The sequence below is a fragment of the Bubalus kerabau genome, chromosome 5 (genome assembly GCF_029407905.1).
Source record: "Bubalus kerabau isolate K-KA32 ecotype Philippines breed swamp buffalo chromosome 5, PCC_UOA_SB_1v2, whole genome shotgun sequence".
Taxonomy (NCBI): Eukaryota; Metazoa; Chordata; class Mammalia; order Artiodactyla; family Bovidae; genus Bubalus; species Bubalus kerabau.
The window spans coordinates 98,274,247-98,295,282 of NC_073628.1; the positions used below are offsets into that span (position 1 = coordinate 98,274,247).

A 21,036-nucleotide genomic window follows, 5' to 3' on the forward strand; every position below is an offset into this window, starting at 1 on the left:
AATCAAAGGCTTTGGCATAGTCAATAAAGCAGAAATAGATGTTTTTCTGGAACTCTCTTGCTTTTTCGATGATCCAGCGGATGTTGGCAATTTGATCTCTGGTTCCTCTGCCTTTTCTAAAACCAGCTTGAACATCTGGAATTTCACAGTTCACGTATTGCCGAAGCCTGGCTTGGAGAATTTTGAGCATTACTTTACTAGCGTGTGAGATGAGTGCAATTGTGTGGTAGTTTGAGCATTCTTTGGCATTGCCTTTCTTTGGGTTTGGAATGAAAACTGACCTTTTCCAGTCCTGTGGCCACTGCTGAGTTTTCCAAATTTGCTGGCATATTGAGTGCAGCACTTTCACAGCATCATCTTTCAGGATTTGAAATAGCTCAACTGGAATTCCATCACCTCCACTAGCTTTGTTCGTAGTGATGCTTTCTAAGGCCCACTTGACTTCACATTCCAGGAGGTCTGGCTCTAGGTCAGTGATCACACCATTATGATTATCTTGGTCATTAAGATCTTTTTTGTACTGTTCTTCTGTGTATTCTTGCCACCTCTTCTTAATATCTTCTGCTTCTGTTAGGTCCATACCATTTCTGTCCTTTATTGAGCCCATCTTTGCATGAAATGGCCCCTTGGTATCTCTAATTTTCTTGAAGAGATCTCTAGTCTTTCCCATTCTGTTGTTTTCCTCTATTTCTTTGCATTAATCTCTGAGGAAGGCTTTCTTATCTCTTCTTGCTATTCTTTGGAACTCTGCATTCAGATGCTTATATCTTTCCTTTTCTCCTTTGCTTTTCACTTCTCTTCCTTTCATAGCTATTTGTAAGGCCTCCCCAGACAGCCATTTTGCTTTTTTGCATTTCTTTTCCATGGGGATGGTCTTGATCCCTGTCTCCTGTACAATGTCATGAACCTCAGTCCATAGTTCATCAGGCACTTTTTCTATCATATCTAGTCCCTTAAATCTATTTCTCACTTCCACTGTATAATCATAAGGGATTTGATATAGGTCATACCTGAATGGTCTAGTGGTTTTCCCTACTTTCTTCAATTTAAGTCTGAATTTGACAATAAGGAGCTCATGATCTGAGCCATGGTCAGCTCCCGGTCTTGTTTTTGCTGACTGTATAGAGCTTCTCCCTCTTTGGCTGCAAAGAATAGAATCAATCTGATGTTGGTATTGACCATCTGGTGATGTCCATGTGTAGAGTCTTCTCTTGTGTTGTTGGAAGAGGGTGTTTGCTATGACCAGTGTCTCAATCCTTGTGTCTCCTCATACATAGATAGAGAAGCACTAGATCCCTTCATGGTGACATCAGACCCTCATGACTAACAAAAAACCTTTTGTAAATTGAGTGTTTCATGGTATTGAACTCCCCCTTCACCAAAACCTTGTATATTGATTTTCCCCCACTGCCGCTTTGGAGCAGTCTCTCAGAGATATCTGAGATGCTGCCTCCTGGGCTGCAGTCCTCATTTTGCCCCAAATAAAACTTAACTCACAACTCCCAAGTTGTACATCTTTTTTTAGTTGACAATTGGCCGGTAGATTCTTTACCACTGGGCCACCAGAGAAGTCCTGTTATTTTCTTTTGATGGGCCTCAACCTTGCTATAACTGCCTGATCCAAAACAGAGCACCTCCTTGATTCTTCCCCCAGCCACCATCCCTCCATCGCATCCATCTCCTTGGATTATAGATTCTGCCTCCTAAATACCTTGTTACTTCCCTCCAAGGCCCAATAGTCTATTTCTCTATTTTCAGACCTGGGCTCTGGGTGATCCTGAACAATGTCAGCTTACACTCTGATTTCTATCGGGTTTTCTAAACTGCCTCTTGAATTTTACCCCCCACCTACAATCCTTTCTTCCCTCAGCAGTCGGAATTACTTTATTATTATTTTTAAGGCATATATTTATTTACTTTTGACTGCATCCGGTTTTAGTTGCAGTGCATGGGCTTCTCTTTAGTTGGGATACATGGGATTTTAGTTCCCTGACCAGGGATTGAACCTGCATCCTCTGCATTAGAAGGTGGGTTTTTAACCATGGGACCACCACAGAAGTCCCAGAGTTACTTTCTGTGAATGAACCTGGTTGTACATATCTGCTTAATACAGGTCGCCATCTTCCTATTACTTTAGGGACAAAAATCTCAGCTCTTTACCCTAGCATTCAAGATACTTCATGGTAGAGCCACTGACCGTCATGTCAGTTACCCCTGCCATCTCTCCCTACCCTATCCCACCCAACACACCCTAAGCTACAGCTAAAGTAATCTTTTCAGTTCTTCAAACATTCCTCCAACTTTTGACTAGGGTGCTTTCTGATACTTCCTGCTAACATTTGCTTCAGGTCCCAGCTTAAAGATCACTTCCAGAAATACCCCAGGCCCCTACCACCACTTGCCCACCCCCTGTAAGGTAGGAATTACAACTTGTTCATCATTGGTGTGTCAATGGTGTGCCTAGAAGCCTTCCAAATATTTCTGAAAATAAGGAGATACATTAAAATTAGAAGGAAAAAGTCAGAATCATTGGACAGGTTTATTGAAGCTGAGAATTTTTCTCACAATCCAAATGGCTTCTGGTATGGGCTGTGTGACATCTCTTTGATCACAAGGCCCCATCCACCAAACCCTGACAGATCATTCCTGTCCTGTTCACTATGGAATATAATTCATCAAGCTCCCCCCACATGTGGACTCTGCTGTTGGATACAGATCAAGCTCTCTGGAACATCTGCTTGCACACTTGGCCTTCACAGAACAGTTCCTAGGGATAGAGAAGAAGGGAGAACAGAGATGAGTTGGCATATAGTCTATTATTATTGGGGCTTTCCCAATGGCTCAGCAGGTGAAGAATCCACCTGTAATGCAGGAGACATAGGACACTCAGGTTCGATCCCTGGGTCAGGAAGATCCCCTGGAGAAGGAAATAGCAACCCACTCCAGTATTCTTGCCTGGAGAATCCCATGGACAGAGGAGCCTGGTGGGCTTCAGTCCAAAGAGTAGCAAAGAGTCAGACATGACTGAGCAACTGAACAGCAGCAGCAGCTGTTATTATTATTAGTCATACTTCTAACACCAGGTACATGGTGTCTTTTCCAATCCCACATCTCCAACCCTGTTACAACAAATTGGACAGCCAACAATTTAATTTAGTTTGGACACTGAGGATCAGAGCTAGTGTAGACCCCACAGGTCAAGGGCTTAGTCTCATAAGATTGCTCCTACTTCAGAAATCAATCACAAGTCACCCATATATCTGATTCCCACAACTCCCTTCTCAGGTTCAATACTTTGCTAGAATGGCTCACAGAAATACTTTTTGCTTATACTTACAGGTTTATTATAAAGAATGCAACTCAGGAACAGCCAAATGGAAGAGAGGCATAGGAGAAGGTATTGTGGTGGGGGTGGGGGTGGTAGTGGGGCATACAGAGCTTCCATGACCAGTCTAGCCGAGCTCCCTTTCAGCACTTCTATGTCTTCGCCAACTAGAAAGTTCTCTGAACCCCTTTATTGTTGTTGTTCAGTTGCTAAGTCACGTCCAACTCTTTGTGACTCCATGGACTGTAGCACACCTGGCTTCTCTGTCCTCCACTATCTCCCTAATTTTGCTCAAATTCATGTTCATTGAGTTAGTGATGCTATCTAACCATCTCATCCTCTGTTGTCCCCTTCTCCTTTTGTATTCAATCTTTCTCAGCATCAGGGGCTTTTCCAGTGAGTCAGCTCTTCACATCAGGTGGCCAAAGTATTGGAGCTTCAGCTTCAGCAACAGTACTTCCAATGAATATTCAGAGTTGATTTCCTTTAGGATTGACTGGTTTTACCTTCTTGCAGTCCAACGGACTCTCAAGAGTCTTCTCTAGCACAGCAATTCGAAAGCATCAATTTTTCAGTGTTCAGTCTTCTTTGTGGGTCCAACTCTCTCATCCACACACAGCTTTGACTATGCACACCTTTGTTGGCAAAGAGATGTCTCTGCTTTTTAGTACACTCTCCAGATTTGTCATAGGGCTTCTCAGGTGGCACAGTGGTTAAGAATCCACCTGCCAATGCAGGAGATGCAGCAGATGTGGGTTTGAACACTGGGTCCGGAAGATCCCCTGGGGTAGGAAATGACAACCCACTCCAGTGTTCTTATCTGGAAAACTCCATGGTCAGAGGAGCCTGGGGTCCAGTGCATGAAGTCAGACATGACTGAGCAACTGAGCATGCACGCACACACACAGGTTTGTCATAGCTTTCCTTCCAAGGAGCAAACGTCCTTTAATTTCATGCCTGCAGTCAGCATCCACAGTGATTTTGGAGCCCAAGAAATAAAATCTGTCATTGCTTTCAGTTTTTCCCCTTCTATTTGCCATGAAGTGGTGGGACCAGATGTCATGATCTTAGTTTTTTGAATATTGAGTTTCAAGCAAGCTTTTCACCCTGCTCTTTCACCCTCATCAAGAGGCCCTTTAGTTCCTCTTCACTTTCTGACATAAGGGTAGTGGCATCTGCATATCTGAGGTTGTTGATAATTTCTGCCAGCAATCTTGATTCCAGCTTGTGATTCATCCAGCCCAGCATTTCACGTGATGTACTCTGCATAGAAGTTAAATAAGCAGGGTGACAATATAGCCTTGTCTTACTCCTTTCCCAATTTTGAACTAGTCAGTTATTCCATGTAAGGTTCTAACTATTGCTTCTTGACCCACATACAGGTTTCTCAGGAGACAGGTAAGGTGGTCTGGTATTCCAGTCTCTTTAAGAATTTTCCACAGTTTATTGTGATCCACACAAAGTCTTTTGTGTAGTCAATGAAGCAGAAGTAGATGTTTTCCTGGAACATCTTTGCTTTCTCCATGATCCATGAACTCATTTATGTAAAGGTTTTTATGGAGGTGTCATTACATAGGCATGATTGTTTAAGGTAATGGTCAATCTCTAATCCCTCTCCCCTCACCTGAGTTCAGGGGCTGGGCTGAATGTTCCAACCTTCTAATCCTACCTTGATCTTTCTTCAGACCAGCCCACGTCCTGAAGCTGTCTAGGGTCCCCAGCCACCATTCATCTCATTAGCATACAGAAGATACTCTCGTTACTCTGGAGATTCCAGGGATTTTAAGAACCAGGTACAAAGGCCAAATATTCATTGGTTTTCATTATATCACAGCTTATAAAAATCATAAGCCTCATGATGAAGGTGAAAGATGAGAGTTGAAAAATCTAGCTTAAAAGTCAACAGTCAAAAAACTAAGATCATGGCATCTGGTCCCATCACTTCATGGCAAATAGATGGGGAAACAATGGAAACAGTGACAGACTTTATTTTCATGGGCTTCAAAATGGTGCAGATGGTGATTGCAGCCATGAAATCCTTGGAAGAAAAGCTATGACAAACCTAGACAGCATATTAAAAAGCAGAGATGTTACTTTGCTGATAACTGTCCATATAGTAAAAGCTATGGTTTTTCCAGTAGTCATGTACAGATGTCAGAGTTGGACCATAAAGAAGGCTGAGCACTGAAGAATTGATGCTTCTGAACTGTGGTGTTGGAGAAGACTCTTGAGAGTCCCTTGGACAGCAAGAAGATCAAACCAGTCAATCCTAAGGGAAATCAATTGTGAATATTCATTGGAAGGACTGATGCTGAAGCTAAAGCTCCAATACTTTGGCCACCCAATGGGAACTCACTGAAACTCACTGAAAAAGCCCCTGATGCCAGGAAAGATTGAAGGCAGGAGAAGAAGGGGACAACACAGGATGGGATGGTTGGATGGCATCACCGTTTCAATGGACATAAGTTTGAGCAAACTCCGGGAGATGGTGAAGGACAGGGGAGCCTGGTGTGCTGCAGTCCATGAGGTTGCAAAGAGTTGGGCATGACTGAGTGATTGAACAACAGCAACAATAAGAATCATCCCAAGAATGTCCTTAAACCAAGGGTCCTTCTGCCCTCTGCTTGGGCAGAGTTCTTGGACATGCCAAAAAGGATGCAGCAATTTGAACATTACTTCTTACAGCCACATAATCGGAATTCTTAAACGTATTTGTATTTCCTTTGTAGTTCCATACTACATTTTTATGATGGTAAGTTTCTTAACAGTTTTTATTGCCAGAAGAGTGTGAGATTTGTCCATCTAAGAATCAGAGTATCTTCAATCCCTTCATAATCAAAGACCACCACCTCAAAGGCCACCCACACTTTAAGTGCTCTAGTTTTGTTTTCATGGATCTGACCTAGATTTCATATGTACATTGGGACCAAAAAGGCATTGAGTTAAAAGCACACATTCTTGTCAGACCTAGATTTGAATCTTCATTCTGCATCTTGGGGAATTTCTAAACCTCAATCTCGTCATTTGTAAATGGGAAAAAAATAGTGTCCCTGTCACAGGATTGGTTTGAAGCCTAAGTCAGAAAATGCACTCAAAGGATTTAACTAAGTAATTGCACACAAAGTCATCATTCGAAAATGTAAGCCATTGTAATACACATATATGGCAAGAAGGAATTCTCGTTTTTAAAGCCATAATTAAGACTTTATGCACAATTTTATACTTTATAGATTATATTTAGAAATTATTGATTAGGTTGACCTATAACTTGTATGGTCTTGGAGTGCTGATGGCTTAAGAAATTGATATATCCCTTTTGGAAGTGAATAAGGCAACAAAGTAGCAGGAAGCAATGATGTCTGGGACAACACTGATCCCCTCTGTAAGTTCTTCCTAAGGAAATAAATTCATGGATGCAAAAAGCTCTATTTATGTGAATTTAAGAGACAGCAGAAAAACACTCTGAAACAATATTTCTGGACATTGCAATTAAGAAAACATTTTACTAAAATGAAAGTTCATGAATCTGATGGAATAGCACACAGCTGGTTGACTACCTTATTATATGGTTTCAACTAACACAAAATGAATACAACAGGACAATTGTTAGAAAGTTAGAATATGTTTTTCTATTAAATGAAAAGTCAGAATACTCTCACAGACCGGAAGGCAAGACATCAAATTGAAAACAGTTGTGTTGGGATGGTAGGATTGCTGGTCATGGTTTCCTAACCTCATTTTAAAAATAAGAACATTTAACAACAACAAAACAAACAATCCAACCTGAAAATGGGCAGAACGCCTAAATAGACATTTCTTCAACGAAGACATACAAATGGCCAGTAGGCACATGAAAACATGCTCGACATCGCTAATTATTGCTGCTGCTGCTGCTGCTAAGTCACTTCAGTCGTGTCCGACTCTGTGTGACCCCATAGATGGCAGCCCACCAGGCTTCCCCGTCCCTGGGATTCTCGAGGCAAGAACACTGGAGTGGGTTGCCATTTCCTTCTCTAGTGCGTGAAAGTGAAAAGTGAAAGTGAAGTCGCTCAGTCGTGTCCGACTCCTAGCGACCCCATGGACTGCAGACCACCAGGCCCCTCCATCCATGGGATTTTCCGGGCAAGAGTACTGGAGTGGGGTGCCATTGCCTTCTCCGCACTAATTATTAGAGAAATGCAAATCGAAACTACATGAAGTACCACCTCACAAAAGTCAAAATGGCCATCAATAAAGTCTACAAATAACAAATGCTGGAGAGGGTGTGGAGAAAAAGGAACCCTGCTACACTGTTGGTGGGAATGTAAATTGGTGCAGCCACTATGGAAAGCAGTATGGAGGTTCCTTAGAAAACGAAAAGTAGAATTACCATATGATCCAGCAATCCCACTGTTGGGAATATATCCAGACAGTACTATAATTCAAAGAGATACATGCACCCCTATGTTCATAGCAGCACTATTCACAATAGCCAAGACATGGAAACAATCTATATGTCCATTGAGAGATGTACAGATAAAGAAGATGCAGTACATATATACAATGGAATACTACTCAGCCATAATAAGGAACAAAATAATGCCATTTGCAGCAACACGGATGCAACTAGAGATTATCCTACTGAATGAAGTAAGTCAGAAAGAGAAAGACAAATGCCATATGATGCCATTTATATATGGAATCTAAAATATGACACAATTGAACTTATCAATGAAGCACTCACAGACAGAAAACAGACTTGTGATTGCCAACAGGGTGGGGGTGGGGATGGAGGAGGAATGGACTGGTAGTTTGGTGTTAATAGATGCAAACTATTATGTATAGAATGTATGGACAACAATGTCCTATTGTATAGTACAGGGAACTACATTCAATGTCCTGGGATAAACCATAATGGAAAAAAACATAAAAAGAATGTGTGTATACATACACACACACACACACACACACACATATATATGCCTGTCTGTCTGGAGGAGAGCATGGCAAGCCACTCCAATATTCTTGCCTGGAGAATCCCATGGACAGAGGAGCCTGGTGAGCTACAGTTTCTAGGGTCGCACAGAGTCAGACACGACTAAAGCAACAGCGCACATGCACGCATGAATGTATGTGTAACTGAGCCACATTATTGTACAGCAGAGATTCACACACTGTAGGTCAACTATTTCAATTAAAAAAATAGAGGAACAAAATAGGGCCAGTACCAGGTGCAGTTGGTCCCCTTCAATCCAATGGGTCCAGCCTCTGTTCTTCTTTTCCCCCTTCTGCACACAGGTGAGTCTGTCATTGTCCCAGGTGACCAAACTCTGCATGAGGGATCGGAGAAAATACTTATTTGCTCTGGCAGCATACTCAGATATGACTAGAGAAGATGTCAAGGACCTTGCAAAACTAAAAGTCTATGTCATGACTTTAATTTTTGCCTTGCGCGCTTCCCTGTTGGCTCCGTGGTAAAGACTCCACCTGCCAATGCAGGAGACACAGGTTCGATCTCTGATCGGGGAAAATCCCACACGCCTCGGAGTAACTAAACCCATGCACCACAACTGTTGAGCCTGTGCTCTAGAGACTGAGAGCCACAACTACTGAGCCCATGTGCCTTAGAACCTGTGCTCTGCAACAAGAGAAGCCACCACAATGAGAACGCTTTGCATTGCAACTAGAGAGTAGCCACAATCGCCACAACCAGAGAAAACAACCCACATGGCAACAAAGACCCAGCGCAGCCAAAACTAAATAAATAATTTTTACCTTGCATTTTCTGTTATCCACGCCTTTGTTATCCTCATCAAATTCTTCTCCAACTTTAAATTTCACAACATAGTTCCTGAAGGTGCTGTTCGTGTGGATGGTAAAAGAATCCCCATTCTGTTCAATCACTTTCTGTGGCTTCAGCATCTTGGCTATCTTACGAGTGGCAAAGTCAATATCTTAAAAATAATTTTTTAGAAAGAAAAGACATTTAAACATTTACTTGAGACGCAAAAGTTAAGGATTTGGCAGCTGGCCTCAAAATCATTGCATCTGATGGCCAGTGTTTCTCAGGGTTTTGGTATAGACAGTTCCCATTCAGTGGCTTTGAACGCATTATGAACTAGAGGTAAAGGCTGCTTATTTTGTTTATTTGCTTTAATACTTATTTATTTGGCTGCCTTGAGTCTTAGTTAGCAACAGGTGGGATCTTCAATCTTCCTTGTGGCATGTGGAATGTTTAATTGTGGCATGCAACTCTTAGTTGCAGCATGTGGACTCTAGTTTCCTGACCAGGGATTGAATCAGGGCTCCCTGCATTGACAGCGCAGTCTTAGCCACTAGACCAGCAGGGAAGTCACAAGGTTGCTATTTTAAATAGAGAAAAAGTGAAAGTCATTCAGTTGTGTCTGACTCTCTGTGACTGCATGGACTTATCAGTCCATGGAATTTCCAGGCCAGAATACTGGAGTGGGTTCCCTTCTCCAGGGGATCTTCCCAACCCCAGGATTGAACCCAGGTCTCCAACATTGCAGGCAGATTCTTTATCAGCTGAGCCACCAGGAGGCAAAGTGCAATTTTAGCCAGAGCTGGGGGAGGTGACAAAGTGAGTGGTGAGCTGTGCAGATCTTGGGAGGAAAGAAGTGTAGGACTGGAGAAGGAAATGGCAACCCACTCCAGTTTTCTTGCCTGGAGACCCCCATGGAGTCTGGTGTGCTACAGTCAGAGGGGTCACAGAGTCGGACACTACTTAGCAACTGACCAGCAACAGCAAGTGTACAATAGAGCTCACTAGAACTCTCAGGAAGTGCCTGTCAGATGGTCTCAGGAACCTTCAGGAGCCTGAGGTGGCTGGAGAAGAATAGGGAGAATGAGGAGGAGGGGAGGACCTAAAGATGAGATTCAGGGTAGCATAAGGGACCATCGGGCTTTAATTCAGAGCATGATGGAGTTGGATGGGAGCCACTGGAATATTTAGAGCAGGTGACATGATCTCATTGGCAGGCAGCCACAACTGCTGGCTTGTCATCCTGAACATTCCTATGAGTCACGGGACATGGTTCTCCTATTTAGGGAATGTCCTGTTCATGTAGAATGAAGTTTCAGGAATCATTTCAGAGATTTATGTACTTCATTGCAGATACCTTGGTCCCAGAATTGTCCCTGTTTTAACTTGTTTGCCTAATAGATTCATTTGTTTCTGACATGACTGGCCCTCAGAGCTAGGTGTGCTTTTCAGGGCTGGGTGCCTCACATCTCCATTTCCAGCCTAGAAAATGTGGCCAAGCCCTTCACAGGGCTCCATGAGCATCGTATTAGCCCCTACCCATTTCTTTTTTTTTTTTTTTTTTTAATGTATTTTTTGGCTGCACCACACAGCTTGCAGGTTATTAGTTTCCCCAAACGTAGGATTGAACCCCGGGCCCTCCGCAGTGAAAGTGCTGAGTCTTAACCAGTGGATCACCAGGGAGCTTCCAGTTCTACTCATTTCTAAGCTTGGTGATAGTGTGAATGTCCTTGTCTTAAGAAAGCTGTTTATTTTTTTTGCTTCCCTGGTGGTCCAGTGGTCAGGAATCTGCTTTGCAATGCAGGGGATACCAGTCTGATTCCTGGTCCAGGAAGATCCCACATGCCACAGGACAACTAAGCCCCCGTGCCACTATTACTAGCCTATATTCAGCAATTACTGAAGTTTGTGTGCCCTAGAGCCCGTGTTCCCCAACAAGAGAAGCCACTGCAATGAGAAGCTGGCACACTGCTGCTAGAGAGTAACCCCGCACCCACGCTCTCTGCAACTAGAGAAAGACCCAGTGCAGCCATAAATATATAAATAATTTTTAAAAAGCTAGCTACCTGGAAAAAAAAAAGAAAGAAAGGCTTTCTTAGAATGAAATAATGTCATTTTTGTTATATTGTCACCCTGCTTATTTAACTTATATACAGAGTACATCATGTGAAATGCCAGGGTGGATGAATCACAAGCTGGAATCAAGATTGCCAGGAAAATATCAACAACCACAGATATGCAGATGATATTAACCTAATGGCAGAAAGTGAAGAGGAACTAAAAGAACATCCTGATGAAGGTGAAAGAGCAGAGTGAAAAGGCTGGCTTGAAACTCAACATTCAAAATACTAAGATCATGGCATCTGGTCCCATCACTTCATGATAAATAGATGGGGAAAAAATGGAAACAGTGGCAGATTTTATTTTCTTGGGCTCCAAAATCACTGAGGACAGTGACTGCAGTCATGAAATTAAAGATGCTTGTTCCTTGAAAGACAAACCTAGACAGCATCTTGAAAAGCAGAGACCTCACTTTGCTGACAAAGGTCCATATAGTCAAAGCTATGCTTTTTCCAGTAGTCATGTATGAATGTGCTATGCTTAATTACCCTTTGTGTCTGACTCTTTGTGACCCCATAGACTGTAGCTCACCAGGCTCCTCTGACCATGAGAATTTTTCAGGCAAGAACACTGGAGTGGATTGCCATGCCCTTCTCTAGGGGATCTTTCCAACCCAGGTATCAAACCCAGGTCTCCTGCATTGCAGGCTGATTCTTTACCGTCTGAGCCATCACGGAAGGCCAAGAATACTGCAGTGTGTAGTCTATCCCTTTTCCAGGTGATCATCCTGACCCAGGGATCGAACCACATTGCAGGTGGAGTCTTTACCAGCTGAGCTACCAGGGAAGCCCATGGATATGACAGTTGGACCATAAAGAACATTGAGTGATGAAGAATTGATGCATTTGAACTGTGGTGCTGGAGAAGACTCTTGTGAGTCCCTTGGACTGCAAGGAGATCCAACCAGTCAATCCTAAAGGAAATCAACCCTGAATATTCATTGGAAGGACTGATGCTGAAGCTGATGTTCCAATACTTTGGCCACCTGATGGGAAGAGCTGACTTATCAGAAAAGACTCTGATGCTTGGAAAGACTGAGGGCAGAAGGAGAAGGGGGCGACAGAGGATGAGATGGTTGGATAGCATTATTGACTCAATGGACATGAGTTTGAGCAGACCACAGGAGACAGTGAAGGTAGGAAAGCTTGGCATGCTGCAGTCCATGGGGTCGCAGAGTCAGCCACAACTTAGCAACTGAACAACAACAACATCATTTGCAACATATTGGATGGACCTAGAGATGATCATACTAAATGAAATAAGTCAGAAAGAGACGAATACCATATGATATCACTTATTAATATATGTGGAATCTAAAATGTGATACAACTGAACTTATCTATGAAACAGAAACAGACTAACAGACACAGAGAATACACTTGTGGTTGTGGAGAGGCGGGGAGTGGAAAAATAACTCCAGAAAGAATGAAGAGATGGAGCCAAAGTGAAAACAACGCCCACTTGTGGATGTGACTGGTGATGGAAGTAAAGTCCGATGCAATAAAGAACAATATTGCATAGGAACCTGAAATGGTAGGTCCATGAATCAAGGTCAATTGGAAGTGATCAAACAGGAGATGGCAAGAGTGAACATCAACGTTTTAGGAATCAGTGAACTAAAAGGGACTGGAATGGGCAAATTTAATTCAGATGGCCATCATCTCTACTTCTATGGGCAAGAATCCCTTAGAAGAAATGGAGTAAACCTCATAGTCAATAAAAGAGTCTGAAATGCAGTACTTGGGTGCAATCTCAAAAATGACAGGATGATCTCTGCTCGTTTCCAAGGCAAAACCATTCAATATCACAGTAATCCAAGTCTATGCCCCAACCACTAATGCCAAAGAAGCTGAAGTTGAAAAGTTTCATGAAGACCTACAAGATCTTCTAGAACTAAAACCAAAAAAAGATGTCCTTTTCATCATAGGGGACTGGAATGAAAAAGTAGGAATTCAAGAGATACATGGAATAACAGGCAAGTTTGATCTTAGAGTACAAAATGAAGCAGGGCAAAGTCTAACAGAGTTTTGTCAAGAGAATGCACTGGTCATAGCAAACACCCTCTTCCAACAACACAAGAGTCTACTCTACACATGGACATCACCAGATAGTCAATACTGAAATCAGATTGATTATATTCTTTGCAGCCAAAGATGGAGAAGCTCTATACAGTCAGCAAAAACAAGACCAGGAGCTGACTATGGCTCAGATAATGAACTCCTTATTGGCAAATTCAGACTGAAATTGAAGAAAGAAGAGAAAATCACTAGACCATTCAGGTATGACCTAAATCAAATCCCTTATAATTATATAATGGAAGTGACAAACAGATTCAAGGGACTAGATTTGATAGAGTGCCTGAAGAACTATGGACGGAGGTTTGTGACATTGTACAGGAGGCAGTGATCAAGACCATCACTAAGAAAAAGAAATGCAAAAAGGCAAAGTGGTTGTCTGAGGAGGCCTTACAAATAGCTGAGAAGAGAAGAGAAGCAAAAGGCAAAGGAGGAAAAGAAAGATATATCCATCTGAATGCAGCATTCCAAATAATAGCAAGGAGAGATAGGAAAGCCTTCCTAAATGAACAATGAAAAGAAATAGAGGAAAAAATAGAATGAGAAAGACTAGAGATCTCTTCAAGAAAATTAGAGATATCAAGGGGACATTTTGTGCAAAGATGGGCACATTAAAGGACAGAAATGGTATGGGCCTAACAGAAGCAGAAGATATTAAGAAGAGGTGGCAAGAATACACACAACTATACAAAAAAGATCTTAACAACCCAGATAACCACGATGGTGTGATCCCTCACCTAGAGCCAAATATCCTGGAGTGCGAAGTCAAGTGGGCCTTAGGAAGCATCACTACAAACAAAGCTAGTGGAGGTGATGAAGTTGTAGCAGAACTATTTCAAATCCTAAAAGATGATGCTGTGAAAGTGATGCACTCAATATGCCAGCAAATTTGGAAAATTCAGCAGTGGCCACAGGACTGAAAAAGGTCAGTTTTCATTCCAATCCCAAGGAAAGGCAATGCCAAAGAATGTTCAAACTACTGCACAACTGCACTCATCTCACATGCTAGCAAAGTAATGCTCAAAATTCTCCAAACCAGGCTTCAATAGTACGTGAACCGAGAACTTCCAGTTGTTCAAGCTGGATTTAGAAAAGGCAGAGAAACAAGAGATCAAATTGCTAACATCTATTGGATCATCAAAAAAGCAAGAGAATTCCAGAAAAACATCTACTTCTGCTTCATTGACTACACGAAAGCCTTTGACTGTGTGGATCACAAAAAAACGTGGAAAATTCTTAAAGAGATGGGAATACCAGACCACCTGACCTGCCTCCTGAGAAATCTGTATGCAGGATGGATGCTTCATTAAGCATCGGACATGGAACAACAAACTGGTTCCAAATTGGGAAAGGAATTAGCAAAGGCTGTATATTGTCACCCTGTTTATTTAACTTATATGCAGAGTACCTCATTTGAAATGTCAGGCTGGATGAAGTATAAGCTGGAATCAAGATTTCTGAGAGAAATATCAATAACCTCAGATATGCAGAGGTTATGCATAACCACCCTTATGGCAGAAAGCAAAGAACTAAAGAGCCTCTTGATGAAAGTGAATGAGAAGAATGAAAAAGCTGGCTTAAAACTCAACAGTCAAAAAACTAAGATCATGGCATCCAGTCCTATCACTTCATGGCAAATAGATGGGGAAACAATGGACAGAGTGACAGACTTTATTTTCTTGGGCTCCAAAATCACTGCAGATGGTGACTGCAGCCATGAAATTAAAAGACGCTTGCTCCTTGGAAGAAAAGCTATGACCAACCTAGACAGCATATTAAAAATCAGAGATGTTACTTTGCCAACCAAGGTCTGTCTAGTCAAAGCTATGGTTTTCCAGTAGTCATATATGGATGTGAGAGTTGGACTATAAAGAAATCTGAGTGCCAAAGAATTGATGCTTTTGAACTGTGGTGTTGGAGAAGACTCTTGAGAGTCCCTTGGACTGAAAGGAGATCCAACCAGTCCATCCTAAAGAAAATCAGTCCTAAATATTCATTGGAAGGACTGATGCTGAAGCTGAAGCTCCAATACTTTGGCTACCTGATGGGAAAAACTGACTCACTGGAAAAGACCCTGATGCTGGGAAAGATCGAAGGCAGGAGGAGAAGGGGATGACAGAGGATGAGATGGTTGGATGGTATCACCGACTTGATGAACATGAGTTTGAGCAAGCTCTGGGAGTTGGTGATGGACAGGGAACCCTGCCATGTTGCAGTCCATGGGGTTACAAAGAGTGGGACACCACTGAGCGATTGAACTGAACTGAAGTGAAAGCTTGGACTCTGCCCCAATTCTATCTGGAATCTCCTCTGCTCAAGTCCCTACATGAATAGCTTAAAAATTCCCCAATTTTGCCATTCAAGGAGACACTGCTTTGAGAAAGATCTCCACTGTTGTCCTTATTTGCTTTAAGTAATTATAAATCCTTTCTTCTCCTGATATTTGGCTTGGTTGTTTCTCTTGGCTGTATGCCCACAAAGAGGTGAATTTGGTTTTCAGATGACACTACGAGATCTCTTGGGTTGTATTTTAGACACTCTTAGAATATCAAATCTTGTCCAACCACCTCTAACAAATAGGGAATCTAACAGAATTCAGAGGCTGTATAGCTTTGATTCTATTACCAACAATCAATGGCTAGTTCTGGGTTTCCAGTTTGGTGCTCTGCTGTACTAACTAGCCTCTCTAGTTCAGAAATCCCTAGCACACTTATCTTTCTTTTGGGAAACAGACTGCAAATAAGAATTAATGTGTTGTCTGGATCCAGTATCTTTCTGGGACCAGAACCAAGCATTAAAAAAGGAGTCGTGGGACTTCCCTGGTGGCCCAGTGGTTAAGACTTCATGCTGCCATTGCAAGGAGCACAGGTTCAATCCCTGGTTGGGGAGCTAGGCTCACACAGGCCATGCAGTACAGCCAAAATAAATAAAATTAAAATTTTTAAAAATAGGAGCTGTGAGGCAGGATATCGATTCAATACTATTTGGTTTAATCCTCTGTGAAATGGGTTGGATAATAAATGAATACGGCTAATGTAAATAAGGGCTTCCCAGGTGGTACAGTGGTAAAGAATCTGCCTTCCAGTGCAGGAGACACAGGTTTGATGGTTCAATCCCTGATCAGGAAGATCCCCTGGAATAGGAAATGGCAACCCTCCAATATTCTTGCCTGGAGAATCCCATGGACAGAGGAGCCTGGCAGGCTACAGTCCATGGGGTGACAAAGAGTTGGACACAACTGGAGTGACTTAGCATGAATGCACGCAATATAAATAAATAGAGCCTCTGTTAGCCTCTAGTATCTCATACAATGGTAGATAATGGATAAACTTCTATAGAAATCATGAAAAAAGAAGTCTCAAACAAGGAGTCACAGCATAACGTACAGAAAAGTAAGACAGTATTGGAGACAGGTGAAGGATTTCACAAATACACATTTGAAAAACACTGATTAAACAGTCAGAAGGCTGTTTTGCAATACTCAACAGGCTTACCAAAAGATGTTTCCACACACTTGAAACAGTTACCCTGACTCCATTCCCTGTTTTCTTCTCTAAGAAATTTGCTCTAAAAGCCATGGGAATGACTAAAAAGAAAGCACTGCAAGGCAAAATTCAAAGCCATGCCCTGATCTCTAACACTTTATACTCCACAAAGATGTCAGATGCCAGCCAGAGAAACCAGGGAAGAAAGCACTTATGAGGACTTCCCTGGCAGTCCAGTGACTAACAACCCATAAACTCCCAATGTAGGGGCACAGGTTTGATCCTTGGATGGGGAACTAAGATTCCACATGCCATGGGTTGTGACCAAAAACCACCTCCCCACCAAAAAACCACAAGCAGAAAAAGAAAGCACTTATGATCACATGTTCCCACTAATTTGAGGGTGAGGTGATAAGTAAATTGTCAGGGCTTACTACCTTTAGGAAAAATAATCATTAATTCCTTCTTATGAGTTAGAAACAGAGAAGAAATGAGATTCAGATTAAGGGTAGCAGAATATGCCACCCCAAGATATGCCACTTTTTCATATTGACTATTTTGAAATGAAGGCCATGGGAAAGCAGAAAAGCCCTGCCCTCCCCCAGAGCAGGACATAATTTTGTAAACGTGTCCCCTGCTCTCCCTGTACCCGGTTGGACAAAAATTAGGGACACAACTCTGAACTCCTATCAGTCTGGAGATGGTACCAGGAGAATTTACATAACAAACTTTACTAACTCGTTCTTATTTACCATTAGTTCCTGCATGTATTTGTCTTCCCACAATTTGTCACCCCTGGAATCTCAAAGCCCTTTTCTTTGTCTTGTCACTTCTCTACAGAATTATTACTCTTTGCTCAGGTGCCATATAACTTCCTTTTTTTTTTTCTTTCTTCTTCTTTTAAAAAAATTTTTGGCCACACTTGGTGGCATGTGAGATCTTAGTTCCCCAACCAGGAATCAAACCCATGCCCCCTGCATTGGAAGTCGAATCTCAACCACTGGCCCACCAGGAAAGTTCCCTAAGCTCATCTTCTAACCACTCTGAGATACTCATCACTGAATGCTCCTGAGTGTATTCATCATGCATGTGTTAACAAGCCTCTGTTTGTTGTCTTGTTATCTGTCTCTTAGTATAATTTACAGGGTCCCAACCAATGAAACTAAGAAAGGTAGAGAACTAACATTTTTTTCCTTCCCTATAAGGTTTCTGTCAGTATGAACCTGATTTACCTTAAGAAGTTCCAGGCCTCCCTGCTTAGTGTGAGAAAGGGAGGGTAAAATCTTAACATAGGTTGGGAGATCTTACTGGAACCTTAGAATTGCTGTTTAGTCACCACGGACTGTGGCCTGCCAGGCTCCTTTGTCCATGGGGTTCTCCAGGCAATAACACTGGAGTGAGTTGCCATTTTCTTCTCCAGGGGATGTTCCCAACCCAGGGATCAAACCTGCATCTCCTGTGTTGGCAGGCTGATTCTTTACCACTGAGCCACCTGGGAAGCCCAGAATGGTACATTCCAAAATGGCTAAAATACCTGATTTTATGTTATTATTATTATTTTTTAGGCGTGGTTAAAAGAAAAAAAAAAAGGACCCCTGCTCTCAATTTGCAGATGGAGAAACCCAAGCCCAGGTCAGATAATACGGAAGAGGAGCCAGAGCAGCCCCCGGCCCCCCAGACTTCTGGAAGCTCCGGCCCGATCAAAAGTGCCCCTGATCGGGGACTTCCCTGGTGAGCCAGTGTCTAAGACTCTATGCTCCCAATGCAGAGGGTCTGGGATCCATCCCTGGTCAGGGAACATGCCCCACCTGCCCCAACTAAGAGTTTGAATGCTGCAACTAAAGATCTCACATCTTGCAACTAAGACCCAGCGCAGCCAAATAAAAAAATAAAGTTCAAAGAAGATGCCCTATCTCCTTTCACCATTCCGATAGCCTTCGCAAGTTCTGCTGGCTGGTAGGGTAGCCAACTTCCACTTGTGTCCGTTGAACATTAGAAATATGGCTAGTCCTGGCTTGAGGTATGCTGCCAGCTTAAAATGAACTCCTATTTAACAACAGTAACACAAAAAGGTGCCTCTGATTGCTGTTATTTAGTCAGAAGCGCTAGGCATGAGCAGGTGCTCAGAACCACCAACGCTGACGAATTAAATTACCGGCAGGAGGAACTAAGCATCAGTACCAAAGGGAAGCATTCTACCGTCACGGCAGGAAAGAAACTCTGCGGACCCCGCCGCCCCACTACACCCCCTGAGGCCCCTCCCGTACTTCTTCCTCCCTGCTAGGCAGGGGAAAGTGGAAGCAAACCCTCCAAGCACCGACCCACAGTCCTCCTGGCTGGAATTGGGCCCCGGGGTTGGGGTGAAGAGGTAGCGGCCTCTAAAGGGTCTGGGTTTATTAACCCCCGCCCTTCGATGAGAAGAGGAAACCAGAAAACTAAAGATTTCAAACGTGTCTCCAGAACTCTAACCCTCACGAGAGCCGCCGGAGTTCCAGGGAGGGGCGGGGGGGGGGGCGGGGGCGGGGGGAGGGCGGGGGGGGGGCGGGGGCGGGGGGAGTGCGGGGGGGGCGGGGGCGGGGCCGGAGGCCAGGCTCCGGATGGTCCTCTGGTGCCCCGGAATGGGCGTCCCGCAGCATCTCCAGGGGGCGCTGATGCTGCGGGCCGGGACCTCCCCTGGACTCGGGGATTCCCTCAGCCCGTTGTCCAGAAACCCGCGTTAAAGCGGCCACCGGGAGAGGCTCTCCGGGGAGGGGCTTCGGGTCGGGGCGCCTCCCCGACACCCATGGGGAACCCCATCGTGTCCCCGACTCTCCCTGCGAGGTGGCCTACGCCACTGTCGCCCCCACCTGCTTAGGAGTCCGCGATGGGACAGGAACCTTGGCCGCGTGGACCGGGCACCGGTGGACAGAGGGGAGGACAGACAGACTGGCGAACTGGGAGAGGAAGGACGGGAGGGACCAGGAGACGGCCAGACGCGTGGAGAACAGGGGGATGCGGAAGACCAAAGGATAGGGGGACAGGCGGCTGGACTGAAGGACTGGCAGACGGACGGAGGTGGGAGACCGACGACAGTCAGACGGACGTTCAGGGGGACGGAGGATAGACGAGGGTGGGGAAGTGGGGGACCCGGCGAACCCGTAGTAAGACTCCGGGGACGCACGGGTGCAGGTGAGGGGACGCAGGGAGTCGGACCAGCATGCCAGCCCGGCCGCCTCCGCCCCGAACTGGACGCGTGGCAGAGCTGGAGGCCCCACACGGCCCCTCCCGCCTACCTAGGGCCCGCATGTAGCCCTCGACGTTGTCGCTGCTGAGCAGGTTCCAGGTGCCGCTGAGGTCGGAAGGCATGGCGGGGCTGGGGACAGTACTGGCCGGGGGCAGCGGGGACTGGGAGACCGATGTCTGGCCGGGAAGGCTGGACCGGCGGAACCGCGAAGGGACAGAGCGGGGAGGGGCCGTGCGGGAAGCGCTGGGCAAGGCCTCCTGGAAATCCAGTCCACTTCCAGCCTCCTTGTCCACGCGCTCCTGGGCCTCTGTCGTCTTCTGCTTTAATTCCAAAGTGGACATACCCCACACCGGGATCAGAGCTACACTTTTTCTCTGCCTACATGTTGATATGCCTTTCCCAGGTGGCTCAGTGGTAAAGACTCCGCCAGCAATGCAGGAGACACAGGTTAGATCCTTGGGTTGGGAAGATCCCCTGGAGAAGGAAATGGCAACCCACTCCAGTATCCTCACCTGGGAAAGCCATAGACAGAAGAGCCTGGTAGGCTCCAGTCCGTGGGGTTGCATAGTTGGACATGACTGAGCCCATGCACACACATTAATAACCAAGAGATCTCCTTCAAATACATGGCATGGATTGCTGGGTCAGCTGCAAATAATATACCAATAAATCCAGTGCTAGTGGTCTCAATAAATAGGCTGTTATCTTCCTTACCTATAAGCTGTCCTGGGATAAGTGGTAACTCCATGACATAAAAGTGGCATCGCCAGACTTCCTTGGTGGTCCAGTGGTTAAAACTGCCATAAAAGGGGACATGGGTTCCCTCCCTGGTCCGGGAAGATTCCATATGCCATGAGCCATTAAGCAGGTGCGCCACAACTACTGGGCCCCAACCCTAAAGACCATGCTCTGCAACAACAGAAGCCACCGCAAGGAGAAGCCCACACCCCGCAACTAGAGAGTAGTCCCCCGTTCCAGAACTAGAGAAAAGCCTGAGCACAGCAATGAAGACCCAGCACAGCCAAAAAACTTATTAATTAAAAATG

At 44.3% G+C, this 21,036-nt stretch overlaps 1 protein-coding gene across 1 annotated transcript; it reads right to left on the minus strand.

Moving 5' to 3' along the window:
• Positions 1-2,532: 2,532 nt before the first annotated feature.
• Positions 2,533-20,183, minus strand: RBP7 (retinol binding protein 7). The gene is made up of 4 exons (XM_055582370.1): positions 20,040-20,183; positions 9,080-9,258; positions 8,533-8,634; positions 2,533-2,767 (listed from the first exon to the last, which is right to left on the minus strand). The coding sequence occupies exons 1-4, from the start codon at positions 20,110-20,112 to the stop codon at positions 2,717-2,719; spliced, it is 405 nt and encodes a 134-aa protein (XP_055438345.1). The 5' UTR covers positions 20,113-20,183; the 3' UTR covers positions 2,533-2,716.
• Between the last annotated feature and the right edge of the window lie 853 nt (positions 20,184-21,036).

What these genes read in the sequence shown, in the direction of transcription:
- RBP7 (XM_055582370.1), bottom strand. Translation starts at nt 20,112, where the DNA reads ATGCCTTCCGACCTCAGCGGCACCTGGAACCTGCTCAGCAGCGACAAC. An exon ending in TGGATAACAGAAAATGCAAG is followed by an intron (nt 8,635 to 9,079) that starts GTAAAAATTATT and finishes TCCCTCATGCAG; the next exon opens with AGTTTGGTCACCTGGGACAA. An exon ending in AAGGGGACCAACTGCACCTG is followed by an intron (nt 2,768 to 8,532) that starts GTACTGGCCCTA and finishes CTCTATCCCTAG; the next exon opens with GAACTGTTCTGTGAAGGCCA.